The 19592-nt window shown below is 33.0% G+C and overlaps 1 protein-coding gene across 1 annotated transcript in view; it reads left to right on the plus strand.

Annotated features, from left to right (window-relative positions):
* The window catches only part of ARHGAP42 (Rho GTPase activating protein 42), a 384162-nt gene that overhangs the window by 248947 nt on the left and 115623 nt on the right, over positions 1-19592 (plus strand). The window contains exon 5 of the mRNA XM_003764271.4: positions 13404-13505. Coding sequence (XP_003764319.1) covers positions 13404-13505 — 102 coding nt within the window. The remainder of the gene's footprint in view (positions 1-13403; positions 13506-19592) is intronic.

The raw sequence follows: 19592 nt of genomic DNA on the forward strand, positions 1-19592 counted from the left end.
TAATTATAAGACTTAGCTCTTTTTGATATTATGCAGTCTTCATTCAGACTTGAGTTTGTCACTTTGACATCAAACAACCAATTTTTTTTACTTTTGATGAGTTTATCCATAGATATATTATTGATTTATTGATATATCTCTTCCAAAAGCTGGTAGTATTGATTTGATTGTCATGCTCAGAGCAAGAGAAAGGAGAGGGAAGGAAAGAAAATAGTACTCTGTAGTGGATGACTGGATAGGATATAAAGTATAATCTGGTCTAAAACCAACTAAATATAGTAGCTAGGCAGACAAGATAGTGCATTAATAAAATAAAGTAGTTAAATTAGTTGATCACTGATGTCTTTCCTGCACTAAATCCTAAGATACTCTTCCAGTACTTCAATAAATCAGTGAGATCATTTATAGCAATTAGTTGAGATCATTTATAGCAATTAGTCTTCCATTTAGACAGAATACAACCTTTTAAAGGCTTCTTATCCTATATGATTTTTGGCCATGTTCTTTTGAATTTCCTTCAGAAACCCAATATGTTAGAATCTTTCCTCAAGATATTTTTCCATTTGTAATTTTTAAGCTTTCCATTGTTTCACCATTACTCTTACTTATAACCAATTTCATCTCCTTTTCTGATTATACATTTGTTTGAAGATGTCTTATATGACCATTTCTTGAAATAGATCATTATGAAAAATATTACCCTTTGGGCCATTTACATTTTTTTAAAGTCATTTTATTTAAATCATTTATTTTTACATCACCTGAATTTTTTCTCTCCTCATATTACTTTTTTTCTTTCAGGGATCATCCTTTATAACAAAGATTTTTATTTAGGAAAAAAGCCAATAATAATATACAGATGCAAGCATTCTAGGTACTGTTCCATCTCTTGAGACCCTTTGCTTCTGCAAAGCAACAAGTACTTAGGGGAAGGAGAAGAGGTCTGTGTCTTCTTCTATTGTCTTCTTTCACAGCATTCAATTAGTCTTGTTTTATGATGGTGGTTCTTGCCACATAACAACATTCACTTATTTTGCATACTGTTTTACTCAGGAGGTTTACTTCCCTTTGAACCAGTTCTGTGTAACCTTGAAGGCATTCTTTTTTTTTTTTTTTTTTTTTTGGAGAAATCATATTTTATGACCATACAGAATAATTGACTGAATATCTGTGTTGAAACTATGGGTCTTTGCATTGGGGAAGTATCTTGAGATCTTTAAAAGTACTGCTCAACTTCTTATACAGTCCAACCTCCTCTCCAATTATGGGCCTAAATCATAGTACTGTTTACTGGACTGTATATATGTATGTCACAAGAATAAATTTTGTAAAATTAATAACAAAAACTTTCAAATATTGACCATTATACATTGTCTACATCATTCTTTAAAATTTACAATTAGTTTTCAAATATGTTACCAGTTTTAAAACCCAATTATTTCAGGATCAGAGAGACCCTTTGACCTGAACTAAAATCCTCAGTAAATTTGGGCAGAGATTCTCACCCAATATTAAACAGAGGCCTGCTGCTACCAAAAAGAGTTCAAAGAAGAACTGGCTGTAAGGAAAGAGAGTACAACAGGAAAATCCCCTCAGCCTTCTTTGCCAAGAACTTCCCATCTAGTAAGTACAGACATACTCATAGCTTTTGGCTGTGTCTTTACAGACAAGGTGTTCTTGTAAAGCAAAGGAAATCCCCTCCATTGGGAGAAAAAGGGGAATTTTTAATATCTTACAAAAACTTATTGGCTATTTTTATGAATCTCATTAGAGATTTTAGTACTATTTCATTTTGTGTAGGCACAGAGAAAAGCATTCCATATTCCATATGCAAATCTTCATTGAGAGACTAGCTAAAATACAATTAAATTGGGGCTATGTGTGTTGTTATAGACTCAATACATTATCCAAGTCCTTTATAAGCTTGCCTTCTTACATCTAGGGTGACATGGCTAATCTTGACAGCAGGCAATCTTTCCCAGTGTCATTTATGGTTTGACATGTTCTAGTGGTATTGAGGTTTCCATAATGTTTTCCCCACATTACCTCATTTGATCCTAGCCATTATTATGTGACATGAAAGTAACGGCAATAGATTATTACTCAAGTAGGAACTGTAGATATTGAGAAATTAGAGAATATTAAAGTTGGAAGGAAAGTCAGTGATCATTTACATTGCCCTTAGATACATTTATTTTCCTGAGAAATTGAGGCTCAGAAACTGTACTATAATAGGAAAACCCAGAAAGTAACTGGTTTATTTTTTTTTTTAAGACTTAACTAAGTAGTGTATTTAAGTGACTGGCATAAGTTAGGATTGGGTTTCTTGGGATGAAAAAGAAAGCTGACAGAAAATATTTTATCCTCTTAAGAGCCATTTCAGAATATTTTCTTCAAATCACCTATTTTCATCTTTCCCTCCTCTATACCCAATCATTTCTACTTTGTTCCATTAGCTTAGCTATTGTTAGGTCATGGGATTCAGCCATTTCTCGCTTGCCTAGCAATATATATTATAACCTTATTCTTTATGTTAATCATGCCTCTATATGTATATACATATCTAATTTATTATATATTTTTTTCAAATTTCACCTAAAATTTTATTTTTGATTTTTATCTGGCAGATTTATCTTATGATTTTTATGCCATGACTATCTGAAATTTCACATCTTTCATACTACATCTTCTTTCTATATGTATTCCTGCCTTTTGGTTCAGATCAAAATATTGAAAAGAACTTGAATTTAAAGTTGGAGGACCTAAATTCAAATGCTAGATCTACTACTTACTAGTTGTCTGACCTTGAAGAAGTTACTATCTGTTTGAGGTCTGTAGGGAAATGGAGTTGGGTATCTTTTGAGGTTCCTTTAAGCTCAAAAGTATGAACCTATGAATCCTATAATGTATTTGAGTAATGCTATTAGTAGTTTAAAAATTCTTAACCTGGGGTCCATGAACTTTTAAAATATATATATTTTCTAATTGTATTTTGACATAGTTTCCTTTGTAATCCTGCCCATGTTATTTTATACATTTAAAAATATTATTCTGAAAAGTGCCCTTTCAACAAAAATCAAACCAAACCAAAACAAAACAAAACCTCTTTCATTCAGTGATATTCACCTTTTTAGGTAAGGAAAAACCTATATGCAAAAGCTGATTTCTACTTACTGAGATACTACAATTTTTAATTTTTAACAAACCTAAATTATTTATAAATTCATATTTTTAAGCAGTTTAAAAGATTAATTTTGAATTGGAATCTTTCCAAGCCATTTTATTAGCCCTAGCTCCTGGTTGATTTCTGGTGGTTCCTTTTTTTTTTTTTCTATCGTTCCTTTTTGCTGTTCATCCTTTGTTTTTGAAGAAGACCATTGACAAATGGAGGTTGAGGTCTTGACTTTTTAGTGAATTAGATTTAAATGAATCAGAGCTGCACAGTCTTTAGACTTAACTCTCCTCCTTCAGAGTTACTGAAGTCCAATAGCAAGACAAAAGTCAAGACCATTGGGATAGCCTGGGATGCATTCCATTCTCATGTTGTGTCTAAAACAATTCAGCTTTTTTCTCCTTTGTATATTTGAAGCTACCCAGTGCTTCTGGAAATGCTCTCCTCTGCTGACTGCTTTCCCATTATTTCAGGCATTGCCTCAGGCACCTCTTAGTTGGTACCAGACTTAGGTATCAATTCAGTAAACTTGATGCCTCTTAGCTTTTCTTTGTGGAAAGGGCCAAGACTTTTCAAACTTTTTCATTTCACCATTCAACTTATATGAAGTAAAAGCTGATTCTCAGTTTCATTATTGTTCTTATGACCATTTCCACCAAGCAAGAACAATTTAGACAATATCTAAAGTTATATGATGCCCTATTTTGGATCTATTTCCTTTCTCTGAATTGCTTCTGCCTGGCAAACTTATTTAACAGAATGACTCATCCCTCTCTTTCTTCAGCTACCAGGGCTGATAGAAGAAAGCTTTTGCTAGTTAGTCATTCAATAGTCTATTTATCTTCTTTAGAGGATCTTCTGAGGAGAATTTTGTAATCTCTAAAACTCCCCAGAATAAATTCCTGTGGTGTTAATGATGTTCTTTGCAGCTGATCTTCCTTCCTCACACCATGATCTTCAGGCTGATTTTTGAAAGGATATACTTATTACAAATGTACTTTGCAAGCCCCAAACAAGAAAGCTAAACATAGACTATTATTATTTTGACATCATGACATTTTCTAACCACAAGAAAACAATTTTTAAAGGATATTCAATAATTCTGAAAGACTTAATTACAATGACAGATGATTCTGTGGACTAATTAGAGATCATATAACCTCTGAAAGAAAACGTTCCTATTATACACATATTTCTGTTACAATCTTTCATTGAATATTTTTAATTGTGTGTTTTATTTTTCTAATTTCCATTTCTCCTTTTTATATTCTTTGGTAATAGTGGTTGAATTTTGTATGCTTATTTAATAAGTTATCATAATTTTAGTCAGTGTGAAGTAGTAACCAACAGCTAGAACATTCTGGTTGAAATTAAATAAAATTAACTTTTACTTCCTTTATATGATGATTTTTTAAAAGAAAATATAGTACTAATCATCAACATGTTTTTATTTTTTCAGTATAACTATTTCCAGTGTTAGTATTCAAATAAAAGTTATCCTCACAATAGTATCATAAATAGTTGTGTGGGAAAATATACTATATGGTAGAAATTAGGCTGAACTTTGTAAGTGGGAGATAGAAATTTTAAATATATTTTCTCATTTTGGGGAGGGAAATTACATCTGATATTTATGTCCTTGGTAAAATGTCCATTAAAATAGATATTAAAAAATAAAACTGTGCTCTTCATAGAGGCAGAAAATTAAAATAGATGGCCTTAAAAAAAAAAAAAAAACAATTCTAATTCTAGCGTGGTTTTATGAAAAAATAGATTCTTTCTCTTCCTTATCTTTGGAGCCCTCCAGTGTTCAAGCAGACACATAGGTTTATTTGTGGAAATATTTATTTCACCTTCCTTTGTGCATTATGTACACAGAAAAAATTCAGAGATTCAGAATGCTTAATCAGAGCATTCCTCTATGATGTAATTCTTCCTCTTTATCTAAAATTGAATACTTGTATTCAGAGCTGGGTAGCACAGTGGAATAAACAAAACAAAACTCTGGGCTTAGAATCAAGAAGACTCATCTTATTGAGTTCAAATCTAACCTCAGACATTTACTAGCTATGTGACCCTGTACAAGTTATTTACCCATTTGCTTGAGTTTCTCATATGTAAAAAAAAAAGACAATAGCAAACCACTCTGGTGTTTTTGTCAAGGAAACCTCAAAAATGGTGTCAGGAAAAGATTGAACAACAAATGGAGAGATGAATATTTTTCCCAGCATCATTCACTCTAAATGTTGGTCAGTCAGTAAATATTTATTTATTCCCAGCACTATTCTGAGCACTGGAGGTACAAAGGAGGGAAGTTCACAACTCTCAAGGGCAATAAAATGCAAATAACTATGTACAGTCAAGAGTTATACAGGACAAATTATAACTAATAAAGCGAGGAAAGACACTGAAAAATTAAAGAGGGATTGCAGAAGGTGAGATTTTTTTTTCTGGGATAAAAGGAAGGCAATGACATCAAGGGTGGGCAAGAATTCCTTACCTGGAGGACTGCCAATGAAAAGTGCTGAGAGTTGAGAGATGGAGTAGATTATTTGAAAACCAGCAAGGTTAACAGTACCCTTTGATGGAAGAGTATGTGATGATGTAGAAAAAAGGCTGGAAATGTAGGAAGGGACCAGTTTATAAAGAGCTTTGAAAACCAGACAATTTTATATATGATTCTCTAGGTGATAGGGAACTATTAGAGTTTGAGTAGAAGAGTTATATGGTCATACCTATTCTTTAGGAAGATCACTTTCTGTGTAATGAAATGCTTTATGTATACCTGCAAATAATAGAGAAAAATTTGTAAAGCTATTGCTGTAAGAGGACACTGTCCTTATGCTCATTTGTGTTATTAGTACATATGAAACTATATTAAAATTTATAATTGTAAAAATATCATAAGATAGTTATTATTTAACTGTCAGATTATCTGCATTTTCCTATTTTGTGTGGCTCTGGTTTCCCACAGAACCATTAACATATAAGGTTTTCTTTGACTTAAACTATTATTGAATATACATAATAAACCACCACATTGACTCTGAAACACTTACTAATTTGGTGTGAAATCATTTTGTTTGTTTACAAGTATGATATTTTTAAATTACCAAATTTTAGAGCTAATCCTTAGAAATTATTTCACCTAGTACCTTTATTTGTTATATAAAGAAATGGTAACTTAAGTGATTGAGAATTAGTCAAATGATTCCGCCAAGAATACTGCTTGTTGTTTTGTCATTTTTTTTTTTTTCAGTCCTATCTTGAGTCTTGGTGACTCCATTTTGGGGCATTCTTGGCAAAGAAACTGAACTGGTCTGCCATTTCTTTTTCTAGTTTATATTAGAGAGGAGAGAATTGAGACAAAACAGTTAAATGACTTGCTTGGGGTCACACTGGAAATAAATCTTTGAGACCAGATTTGAACTCAGGAAGATGAGTCTTCTTGACTCCCAGACTGGCACTCTATCAGCTGTGCCACCTAGATGCCCTAGAGCACACACACTGTTATTCTGGAGTTCAAACTCTGGGTATCATTTTTTTTTCTGTTACAATGGGTTTCTATACATTATCTTTCCATGGTCATGACTACTCCTTGCCCTTTTACAAAAGACTTAATAGAGCTATGGATTGACAATCACTTTGTGTCCTTTGGTACCTGAGTTGCAATAACAATTTATGTTAGGCAGGCCTGTAAAATATTTTTATTGTTTGATCACCCAATCATAGAATCTCTGGTTAGATAGGTCTTTTTTGATTTGGTGGTATGAGAAACCAACATTTTCACAAGAAACTTCTGAAATGATTTTTGTTGTGCCAGAATTCCCAATGGGCTGGCACTGAAGCAGCATCTTTAAAACTGCCATCAAACACTAACTGAAAACAAAGATGTCAGTGTAGTCTCACCAGCTGTATGTTCTCCTTTCTTCTGGGACTTACTTCCTTTGCATTTCCTTAATAGTGAGAAAGGAAGTTTGAGTCCCCAATTGAAAGAGAGAAGAAAAGTTGATTTGTGTATCACACTATATAAAGGGAGCTATCTAACCATAAATACTTGGATACCAATAGACTTTTATTTTTTTAAGCCCACTGATAGAAAATTATTATCTCTTTCTGGAATTCTGTGGAGTTGGGCAGTTAATGTTACCAAGAGATGTAATTTTGTATATTCATCATAATATTAGGTCCCATATATGTAGTGATTCACAAAATGCTTTTTCTTAAATTTTCATTTTATTTTTACAGTAACCCCAGGAGGAAGATTATACAAGTGTTATTATTATCTCCTTTGCTCCAGATGAAGAAACTGTGACTTTCCCAAAATCACACATGATAAGAAATGTTATGACTTGGAATTGAATCCATGTCTCTTCATTGTGATTCTGGATGCTCTTTCTATTTGATTACACTGACTCACTCACTTTTTGCTATTAAGAAAAGAAAATGAGCCATAGAAAGTAGCAAATTTTGAATAGTTCCTGGAAGGAACATGTCCTATTTCCATCTCACTTGGGGGGAAAAAAACTGATTTATTTGTTGCTTTATCATTAAATGGAAGTTAAACTACAAGACTTGTGAAATGTAATTACACATAAACTATTCAAAATTTGCTACTGTCTATGAACTTTTTTCTTTATAGCATGAGAGAAAAAAAATTTGAAGAAAATCTTGTTTCAAAATCAAAAGGAAAAAAAAATGGTTATTTCCAACATTCTAGATTAGGTTCTCACTAGTTTTGCCTGCACTACTATAAACTTTATACTAATTAAGTTGTTTTGTCTTTTTTGTTTTTGGCCTCCTTTCCTTCTAATTTGTCCTGCATGCCCTTGTCGGGTGCATTTTCTTAAACCATAATTTTCACCAAGACACAATATCTCTCCATTGCCTGTCAGATCAGTTCCATGCTCCTCAATCCTTATTAGCCTTAAGATCCAAAATATATCTTCATATTACCTTATAATTATTAAAGAAAATGTTCTACTCATTACATTTTTCCATATCCTTTTGTGATCACACACATCCTCTGAATGTTCCTACTATTTAACATTATTCATCCATTTGTTGCTATCACAAAAAAGTGTTGCTACAAATATTTTGATGTAAATGAGAATGTTTTTCTTATCAACAGTCTTCTTGGTGTATGATTTTTAGTGATGAAATCTCTGAGTCAAAGGATATGAATATTTTAGTACTTTATTTACATAATACCAAAATGCTTTCCAAAATGATTATACTGATTCACAACTCCATCAACAACACACTGCTGTATCTATTGTATTCTTCCACAAGTCCTTCAATATTAATTATTGTTGTCATTTTTCTTTTCTCCCCTCCATTTTGCACAATTTCAGTTGGAAGCTCAGTTTCTTTTGAGTTGCATTTCTCTTACTAATCATTTGGAGGAATCTTTTACATAGTTGTTAAAAGTTTGCATTTTCTCTTTAAAGAATTGTTTGGTCATATCCATTAACTATTTATCTATTAGGGAATGGCTTTGTCATGTATATATGTTTATATGTGTGTGTGTTTGTATGTTTATATATCTATTCTGTACCTTCACATCTTGAATACCAAACCCTTATCTGAGAATTTTTATGTGGAATTCCCTCCCTAATTGGATCACTTTCCTTTAGATGACATCCAAATTCCATAGTTTCTTGCCCAGTTCCATCCTCCTGAAGAAAATTTCCCCTTCCATTCCAGTTCAAATTATAGGGTCACTAATTACTTTTAGTAATTTTAGTAATTTAGTAAATTTAGTAATGGCATGTATTTTTAAGAAAAAAATCATGTTGATTTCATTACTCTTTCCAGAGCTAAAGCTAGAAAATTAGAGATGGTGATGAGAAGAATATTTATGCTCCAGCAGCATTGCATCAAGAAAAATTTTAAATGGAGTTTTGGTCCTGAAATTGGACAAAATGAGTTTGAATGCTTACCAAGAGCCCAGGATAACAAGTTAGAGGTAGAGGCTGAAGAGCAGTTGAAATGACATAGAGATAGTTGGGGAATGATGATTTCACTAATGTAGGGGGGATCTTTGGTGAGGCAATTTTCTCTGCCAATGCAGATAAGCAACTATTCTTCTCTTGTACCTGATCAAGATATTAAATTATTGCTTAGAGCCAGGAAGACAACATACCCAATATCTTTAATAGTAATGTAAATGCAAAGAAAAAAATCACAACAATCAAAAACAAATGTCAATTACAGAGAACAAGCTTGGGCCTATAGAAGAGATATGAGAAAATACTTTCCCTTAATCCTTTTCAGAGCTGGGAGGGAGTGTCTATGGGATTCAGATAACATTTTTGGTGCTCTTTCTCCTGCACAGCTCTTCTTAGGTAATATACCACAATTTACCCTACCAGGTACCTTTCCATTTGCCTTTGCAAAACCCATAACTTGATTTCTTCAGCATTGTCTAGATGCTAGGCATTCTAAATCCAATTCTTTATTCTTTGGTGGATGGTTAGACTGAATTGTTTTTTGTAATTGTACATTTCAGGTAGGATGTTTTGTACATTTTTGGGACTTGATAGAATCTGTCATCATAGAAGAATCAGGGGGATCTAGAGTATCTTAACCATTTATAAGAAAAATCCCTCTTCCATTTACACTCTGGGTTGGATGTCTACCATGACTATGACGGACATCTTTGGAGAACTTCCATCTTCCTACTTTTAAGCCTTGTTTGATATTAATAATCAAGTAATCAACAAATAAAGTTATCTGTTATATCTTTCAAGGAGTTTTGTATGAATTTGCCATATATTCATAAAGGAAAACCTTTGCACAGAAGCATTTTATTCTAAAAGATAAAATACACTTTTATATCAAGCCATTCTCCAATTGATAAATGGTCAAAGGATATGAACAGACAATTTTCAGATGATGAAATTGAAACTATTACCACTCACATGAAAGAGTGTTCCAAATCACTATTGATCAGAGAAATGCAAATTAAGACAACTCTGAGATACCACTAGACACCTGTCAGATTGGTTAAGATGACAGGAAAAAATAATGATGAATATTGGAGGGGATGCAGGAAAACTGGGACACTGATGCATTGTTGGTGGAGTTGTGAACGAATCCAACCATTCTGGAGAGCAATCTGGAATTATGCCCAAAAAGTTATCAAACTGTGCATACCCTTTGATCCAGCAGTGCTACTACTGGGCTTATACCCCAAAGAGATACTAAAGAAGGGAAAGGGACCTGTGTGTGCCAAAATGTTTGGCCAGCCCTGTTTGTAGCAGCTAGAAACTGGAAAATGAATGGATGCCCATCAATTGGAGAATGGTTGGGTAAATTGTGGTATATGAATGTTATGGAATATTATTGTTCTGTAAGAAATGACCAGTAGGATGAATACAGAGAATTTTGGAGAGACTTACATAAACTGATGCTAAGTGAAATGAGCAGAACCAGATCATTATATACTTCAACAACTATACTGTATGAAGATGTATTCTGATGGAAGTGGATGGACAGAAGCAGCTACAACCAAAGAAAGAACACTGGGAAATGAATGTAAACTGTTTGCATTTTTGCTTTTCTTCCCGGGTTATTTCTGCCTTCTAAATCCAATTCTCCCTGGGCAACAAGAGAACCATTCGGTTTTGCACACATATATTGTATCTAGAATATTCTGTGACATATTTAACATGTATAGGATTGCTTACCATCTAGAGGAGGGGATGGAGGGAGAGAAGGGAAAAATCGGAACAGAAGTGAGTGCAAGGGATAATGTTGTAAAAAATTACCCTGGCATGGGTTCTGTCAATAAAAAGTTATTATAATAATAATAAAAAATACGCTTTTATAACTAACAATAACCAAAATAGAATCTGATATTCTCTACTATAGAATATATCCGAATTTCATACTTAGACTTTATTAACAATGCCCTTAACACGTCTCTATTCTTCTCTTAAAATTTTGTAGAAAGAGAAAAACAGGCATATGAGGTGGCAGTGTTTTTTCTTCTAATGTATTTTGAAAAATAATAGGATCTAAAATGTTTTAAAATGACTATCATTTTCTCACATATCTTGCAAATCAATCCTTTTGTACCTTCAAAATTATATCACCTTTAGCATGGACATCTTTTGTTGGTACTTGGTCTAGCTTACATGGTTTTTCTTCCTTTATTTTCTTTAATGCCATTTCTATTTTCTCATTTAGGACATCAGGGACTGAGATGTTAAAATGGCAGCTCCACTGCTAATGTTGGAGAAAGTGAGATGTTTTAGAAAAAGTGATAGATCATATCTATCTTTCATCTTTTGTTTTTATTCTGGTTTCATCCTTAGATACCCTTGAGTTTATTTGATTTCATCTAGTCTCTGGACAAGTTTTCTGGAAACTTTTTTCCTGTCACCCTTTCTTTTTTTATGAGGTGTTGCTACTCATCATCGTATGGAATCCCATTCCACAGGCTTTTGTAAATAAGTTTATATTATAAACTATCACTGACTTTGACTGCCATCTTTCTTCATTTGGCCAAAAAAGAATGTGTTTGTAATTTCTAGGCTATTTCTGGTTTCCTTGTTAAGCTAGTTTATTTATGCAGTTTAGCTTTTTTAGATTGCCATGAATCTTTGGATCAGTTTTTATTCACTTCTTGTTCTTAGAAGCAGTTGCCTCCCTAAAAATGGGCAGATCTGAGCTATTTTCATTGCTTGCCTTGTCTTTTTCTTTTTATTCTTCTAACTTTTCCTTTGATCTTTGCCCTAAATTGGCAATCTGACTCGCCCACAAATATCTGGGTCAGAAATTACTCTTTCTTTGCCCACTAGTACACTATACAGGATCACAGATTCAGAGTTGCAAGGCATCTTAGAAGTTTTCCAGTTTACCTTCTCTCTGATTTTCAAAATAAAGATTCCCAAGTCCTGAGTACTTTGCCTCTGATCACACAGCCATACTTTGAAAACAGGACTTCTAAGTACAAATTCAGCATTTTTTCCACTGAAATTTCTTTATTCTTTTTTCTTCTTCTTCTGTTTCTCCTTTTCTTCCTACTTCTCTGCCTCCTCTTCTTCCTCCTTCCCCTCCGTATCCTTCTTTTCCTTCTTCCTCTCCTTCTCCTTTCTCTCTTTCTTTCATTTTGTGCTTTTCATGTCCATTGCCTCCTTACTCTTTATTAAGACAGGATTCATGATATGTAAATGATATCCCCTATTCTCACTTATTGAATCATGTTTTTTATCTTTTGGGGGGCCATCTTTCCCTTGGTCCACCTTTGCATAGAATTCACCAATATTAAGGCATGTGCTGATTTAATTCGTAAATTCTTACCTAGTTGAAGTAGAATTTCTCTACTTCATCCTTGACAACTATTGTTATATGAATTATAACTATCTTCATGTTAATCTTTCTTTCAAATGCTTAGCATGAATGTAACAATTTGGGTTGACAAAGAATCTTGTAAAGTGATGATTCTTGTTGCCATTCTTCTAGAAGAGGCTATGAACCATTTTTTCATTTAGCTGGAATTTCCTTTTGTATACTGATTTCATTTATAGCGAGATAGATAAGACTAAGTTACTCTTTTATAGGGCATGTTTTGTCTACTCAGTCATTGGACAAGAGCCACATACCTAAAATAGAAAGAGTTACATAAACAATTGAAAACTCATTTGTCTACCATTTTTTTCTTCCTTTCTGCCATTGTCACTGAAGAAATAGAAGGTGCCATACTGGACCAAGGGCCAATATGTAGTCTTTGTTTCACAAGTTGCAATGTCCAAAATATGAATCACAATGTGACCAGACTGCTGGTGCTGAGCCTTTCCACACTTAGCTTGGTTGTTCCTCAGCAAACAAACAGTCTGTTGTCAGGGCCACATTCAGAATCTCTCCTGTGTGGTTAGATCTGCCATAACTTGTCCTCCACTGTTCTAGTCTTCACAAACATGTTTATTTTCTTTCTATTGTAAGACATCAAAGGATAGGACTGTGGAAGTTTAATCATGTAAATGCAATTTACCAAACTAATTTAACCCATAATTCTTATATGGGAAATCTTATATTCCTACCATGGACTAGGCCATAATTCCTTTTCTTTCAAATAGTCAATATAATCAGAATAAAGATTTTAAAAAACAGCCTTTGTGACTTCATATGGTCAATGATTAAGATTTCCTTAATTCTTAATTTTGGATGTTTGTTGTGTTTTTTTTTTCTTTCTTAAGTTATGTCTTCTGTTTTTCCTTCTCAGGATGGAAAGAAGAAGTTTGACAAAGAGAGTGAGAAATATTATTCTATTCTTGACAAGCACTTAAATTTGTCTGCAAAGAAAAAGGAGTCTCATTTGCAAGAGGTAAGCTTTGACTATTGTTGGAAGACAAATCTTTAAATCAAAGAGCCAGTCCTTTCTATTCATATTACCTAGACTACTGTTCTTCCTTAGATCTACTTTTCCTTATTTCTCAATTCTTAGAAGTCAATATGTTCACAATAAAGAAAAAAAATCACTAATAGGACATTTACATATCCTTTTGTTAGGATATAATGTAAGCAACAAATCAATGTAGTTTCTGCAATCTGTCCAAAAATGTATTTACTTGTCCATTATAAAACAAGTGATTCTGTATGTCCAAAATGAATTAAAAAATAAAATTATCTTGATATAATTCAAGTAACATTTTTGTGAAATATCTAATCTCAGCTCTAAGTCCCTTCCTGTTCCTTGAGGCACCATTATTGCCAATTTCTCTATGCTTTTATCTTTCAGCCATTTTCTCTCCTCTCTTCACCCTCTTGTCTCTGTCTTAATTATTACAGTAGAACATTATCTTTTCTTTGCCTTCTTGGTGATGAAAGCCAGGAATTCTATCCCTTAATGAGTGAATTTTTAAAACTGATTGCCTCGACTTCTGCTTTATTTTTTCTTTAATACTCCTTTTTCTCTCCTTTCTACTATTACTTCAGAACATGAAAAAGTCCTGGGAAACATAAAAAATTTACATGTCTACTTTGGAAACTCCAAAAAATAAGAAGTACTGTTATAGTTCGTTGTTGATAATTGGTAACTTTTATGGATTATGTACTTCATGTATGTTACCCAGAGACATGGAAAGTACAAATGACAGTTCTTGTTAAGCCTAGTTTCTGAAATTTTATTTAGGATTTAAAGAAAGTAGGGAGTTCAGTAGTTGAGCAGAAGAAGGAGACAATATCGGCATGGGGGAAAGCCAAAGAAAGAGCCTGGCTTTGAGAGGTGGATTTTCTTGTCTGTGAGAGAGCCTAGATTCTAATTCACAGGATCTAAGAGTACTGTTAAAGACTAAGATCTTCAGACTTCCAGAACACTAGAAAAATGGGAGGGGACAAGATTATGAAGGGTTTTGAATATCAAATATCATTTTGTATTCACTCCTCTAAGCAATGAGAAGGAACTAGAGTTTTGAGGGGTTTTTTGGGGGGTAAGAGGTGGTGGAAGACTTAATCAGACTTGAGTTTTAGGAAAATCACTTTGTTGGCTGAGTAGAAGATGAATTGAATTGAAAAGAGATCTGAGACAGGCAGATTTACCAGCAAACTAGTGTAGTTATCCAGGTATGAAGTTATGAGGGGCTGCTCTAGATTGGTGGCAGTGACCAAAGAGATAAAGTGCCATAAATCAACAGGCCTTAGAAATAACTCAGATATCACGGCTAAGAGACAGTGAGCAATCCAGGATGATTCCTAAATTGGGTGCCTGGGAGACTGGAAGGATGATGTTGCTCACTACAGTAATAGGAAAAATTTAAGGGGAAAATAATGTGTTCAGTTTTAGACTTATTGAGTTCAAGAGATCTATTGGTCATACAGTTCAAAATCTCTAAAAGGCAGTGGGAAATGGGACTTTGGAAGTCAGAAGACATATTGGGGCTGGAATGGTAAATTTGAGAATCATAGCATAGAGACAAATAATTAAATCCATGGGAATTGATAACCAGGAGAGAGGGATATCCTAAAAACTTAAGAGAGAAGAGAGTATAAAAGCTGATATGGTGGCAGTGTTGTTAGAGCTGCAGAAAAGTCAAGAATAATACATATTTGAAAAAGACCATTAATTTAGCAACTAATGATCTTCCTGTATGTTGATTAGAAAATGAAACAAGATTGTGGAAATGGAGATGAATAGCAGAGACTCAGATTCAAGATGCCTTTTTGCAAAAGAAGAACTAATGTAATTTTTTTTATCCATATCTAGCTGAATAAGTATGATTAATGAAAAAAATAGTAACATACACTGTGGACAAAAAGAAAAATCAAGAAGAAGATATGGTTGTATGTGATTAAAATACTTTTCAACATGTTCAATATAAAATATTGGTAGAAATCTAAAAGTAAATATTTAGTAAATAAGTATGGGCTGGCACTCTTTAAGAGAGAGCTGTAGACATTATAGGTGAAACATTTAGGAATGGATAAGTTTATAAGGGTCATAGGAAGTTGTATGAGAATTCAAGGAGAGGAAACAGAAAAGAGGAAAGATTAAGTTGTAGTCTACTGTAGAGAATTCAAGGGTATTTGATTTGGTTAATAGCAGAGCACTGGAGACCTCTTAATGCTGGGGCAGGTAGGTGACACAATGAATAGAACACTGGCTCTGGAAGCTGGAAATATGAATTCAAATCTGGTTTCAGACACTTACTACTTGTACAAGTCACTTAATTCCAATTGCCTCATCTCCCCCTGCCTCCAAAAAAGAGAGAGAGAATGAAAGAGAGTGAGAAGGAAAGAGAGTGAGGAGAGAGAGAGAGAGAGAGAGAGAGAGAGAGAGAGAGAGAGAGTTAGTTTGAGGTTTAAAAAATGAGTTTGGTGAATAATATAAGGATTTTCTTTATAAAAAGATGTAGCAGAGAAGAGAAAAATGGGATAATACTTGTATTTCTCTAATTGAAGAAAAGCGATCTTTTTTTGATTAGGGGAATATATTTTATATATATTATATCTAGAGAGGAAGATGACAGGGAAATATATGAAGATACAAGAAATAATAAGAGTGATTGGGGAGACAAAAAAAGAGTGGATTATATATTAGATATTATATTAGGTATATATAGGTATTATAGAATTAAGTTTGACAAGGAGAAGGACCACATTTTCCTCTGAAGTCAACCTAAAACTGATCTAATGGAACCACCTCATTTTTCAGATTATTAAAATGAGGCATAAAGGTTAAGTGATCAGATGAAACTATCTCACATATAATGTGGTAGAACTGGAATTTGAACTCTGGCTCACTAAATCCAAAATGGTGAAGGACAAAGAAAAGTTTTGAGGTATGATTAAGGAGATTTAAAAGAATTCAGGACAAATAGCCTCAATCTCAGGATATTAAAAACAGAGTTCATCTGTTGAAATGTGTTGGAAGTTTAAGGAAGTAGGAAAAATTTAGAGTAATCACAGTGGGGAATAGGAAAAGAAGTTCATTGAAGATGATTAAAAGGACTCCTGTATTGCCATTTAGGTTATATAAAATGGATCTTTGCAACAGTTTATGACTTTCTGTAGAAGCAGTTAGCATAACATAATCAAGAAGGCAGATGTTGCTGGGTAGCCCAGACTGCAGATTAGCAAAAAAACAGCCAAAAGCCTTCCAGATCAGATGCAGTTCACAATACCATCATTCTCCATAGTAGCTTTTTGAGTGCAGAAACCTTGTGTTTATGCCTCGTATGATACCATTCCATCAGAAAAATTATTGAAATTGTATTTTTCTTGTGTAAAGAAGGGTCACATAGAAGTGTTGACTATTATTTTTCCCTGAGGTATTGATAAACTTATTGTTCCTTATCAAATGAGTATGTATATTAGGCAATTTGGGAACATTAGTGTTAAGAATTAAAAAGAAATAAAAAAAGAGTAGTAGACTTGGCTTAGTTATTTTCTAAGGGAGTCTAGAATTAACTTCATATGCATGATACTGATTTCATTATGGTTGGATTGTTCATTCTGTTTTGGTTTTAGTTTCGTTTTTTTGTAAAAAAAAAAAATCTCAAGACTTAGAAGGGGTATCATCTCATTCAGGGATGGGAAAAAAGAAAGAGAAGGTAGAAATCTTATTTCATTTGTGGTCCTGAGAAAAGAATTTAAGATAAATGGATGACATCACAGATATTGTATAGAATAAATGCAGAATTGAGGAAAAAAATTGGTATAGTTTGCAGTCCTAGAACTGAGAAGTACTTGGAGTATTTGGAAGTACACTATTTGTGTGCAGCCAACTTTGGGAGACATCTAAGCAATTTTTCCTGATTCCCAAATCTTTGTGCCATATAACTGGTACCACCAATTTTCTATGTACCAACCTCACAATCACAGAAGGATCTGGTTGTTGGAGACATTAAAAAAATACCTTTAGACTTCATTGAACAACATATTAAGTAATATAAATAAATTTAAATCTTTAGTAATTCTGTCAAACATTAGCCACTTTGGCTTTCAGACTGGAGATGTGTTTGTGAAACAAACTTCTATTTTAGTATTTCTTTAAAAATTTTGAGTTTTGGAACAGATAATCAGGAGCAATATGAGTTTCAGTTATAAGCTGCTGAGTCACCTTATCACATGAATTAAACTTTCTAAGCTTCAATTCATAATTTGTAAAATGTTACTTTTACTTATTTCACAAAGTTATTGTGAGGAAAATACTTTTTTAAAATTATCATCATATAAAGTCATTTATATTTGTAAATTTATAAAGATGAAGGTTTACTCAGATAAAGAGATGAGAAGGTTCCCTTCCATCCTTTGATGGAGATAGGAGATTTACAGGTGATATATATTTCTCATATTTTCAACATATTTATTAGTTGCCCTGATTTTTTTCCCTCTTTAAAAAAAATGGCATTTGTTGTATGGGTTTGTTGTAGGACTCCTCTTTGGGGAGAAGCAGGGAGATGAAAAGGAGAATAATTACAGTGAAGTGAAAAACAAGACCACTAAAAACTTTTTTTAAAAAAATAACCTTAATTGTTACATAAATGTGAGATTTTTTTATTACTACATGTCTATTATTCCCTGGGCCTTAGAAATGAAGACTAGCAGTATGACTGTGGGCAATAGGTAATTTTTTGAACCTCATTTTCTTTATCTACAAAATGAGCATAAAATCCATAGTAGTATTTACTCACATCATTGTTGTGAAGTCAAAAGAATATCCTGCATACAACATGATTTGTAAACTTGAAAGCAATATGAAAATGTGTCAGTTATTAGTATTACCTATAAAACATTTACTATTGTTTTCAAGGTGCTTACTTTCTACTTCGATGGTGACGTGAGTTTAATTTTTTTTAAATGTAGGGAACCAAATTTAATGTAGGAGCACATATATGTTGGTGTAGTGCATGATTATAAATTTAATTCTAAAGGAATTCAAAATAATCCTGGTCTTAATCTTCTGCCAAAGGGAAATTGAGCTATCTATAAGCACTATAGCTTCTTGGATGACCTTTTGAAGGAGTATATGGAGTATCAGATTTCTGTGCACTACACTAAAATTGATGAAAGCTACTGTAACTGGAAGCATGACAAGATTCACTGCTGTTCTAAGTTATCCAAAAACTCTCTGTCTTTCCTGAGTGGGAAATGAATTACTCAAATAAACTTCAAATAATGGCCATTTGAGTTTAAAGTATTAGTACAAAATGTCTTTAAAAACAAAATAAATTGTTCACATGTGATTAGTAACAATGACAGTGGTTTCATGTCCAAACAAAGATCAATATTATGAAATGGAGCATTGAAAATAACTAAAAGAAAAAAAAATTCTAATATTGTATCAAGTATTCACATGTCATCTGTTTGTATTGTTCATTTTGATAGTTGTCTTATGAATGTCTACCAAGGTGATAAAATTTTCTCTGAATAGGAAAAATATTGATTTGTTTTAGTGTGTTGCTTTTGTTGCTCCTACATGGAAAACAACTAATAAACCATTTGGGGGAGGGAAATGGAAGGGTTAGTAGGGTGGTCATGGTACTCATTTATTTTCCCTTTTATCCTTCAAATTGTTTATGTGTTTGGCATATGTATAGTGTAAGGGGAAAAAATCATTTTAAAAAATCTATAAGGACATCCAATACTTCAATGCTAGAGTTATTAATGAAGAAACTATCTTTAAAGTATAGTAAATGATTATTTTAATGCTCAAATCCTTATGCCTAATTTTACTCTGCTTTTGTTGTAAAACATCCTGGGAAGTGACTCAGTTTTTGCTTTTTGCATTGGTGTTGCTTAATGCTTAGACCTCAGCATGAGATGGTGATTTTATCCACTTCCATTAACCCCAGTCGTTAATAACCTGTGTTAAAAATGTGCTGAGATTGCATGTGATTTTTCTCTACTAAACCAAATATAGTTGCTAGTTCCCAGAAGGACTTCTGAGGATAACAAGCTTGGGGATAGAAAA

Source organism: Sarcophilus harrisii, chromosome 3 (assembly GCF_902635505.1).
Source record: "Sarcophilus harrisii chromosome 3, mSarHar1.11, whole genome shotgun sequence".
Classification (NCBI taxonomy): Eukaryota; Metazoa; Chordata; class Mammalia; order Dasyuromorphia; family Dasyuridae; genus Sarcophilus; species Sarcophilus harrisii.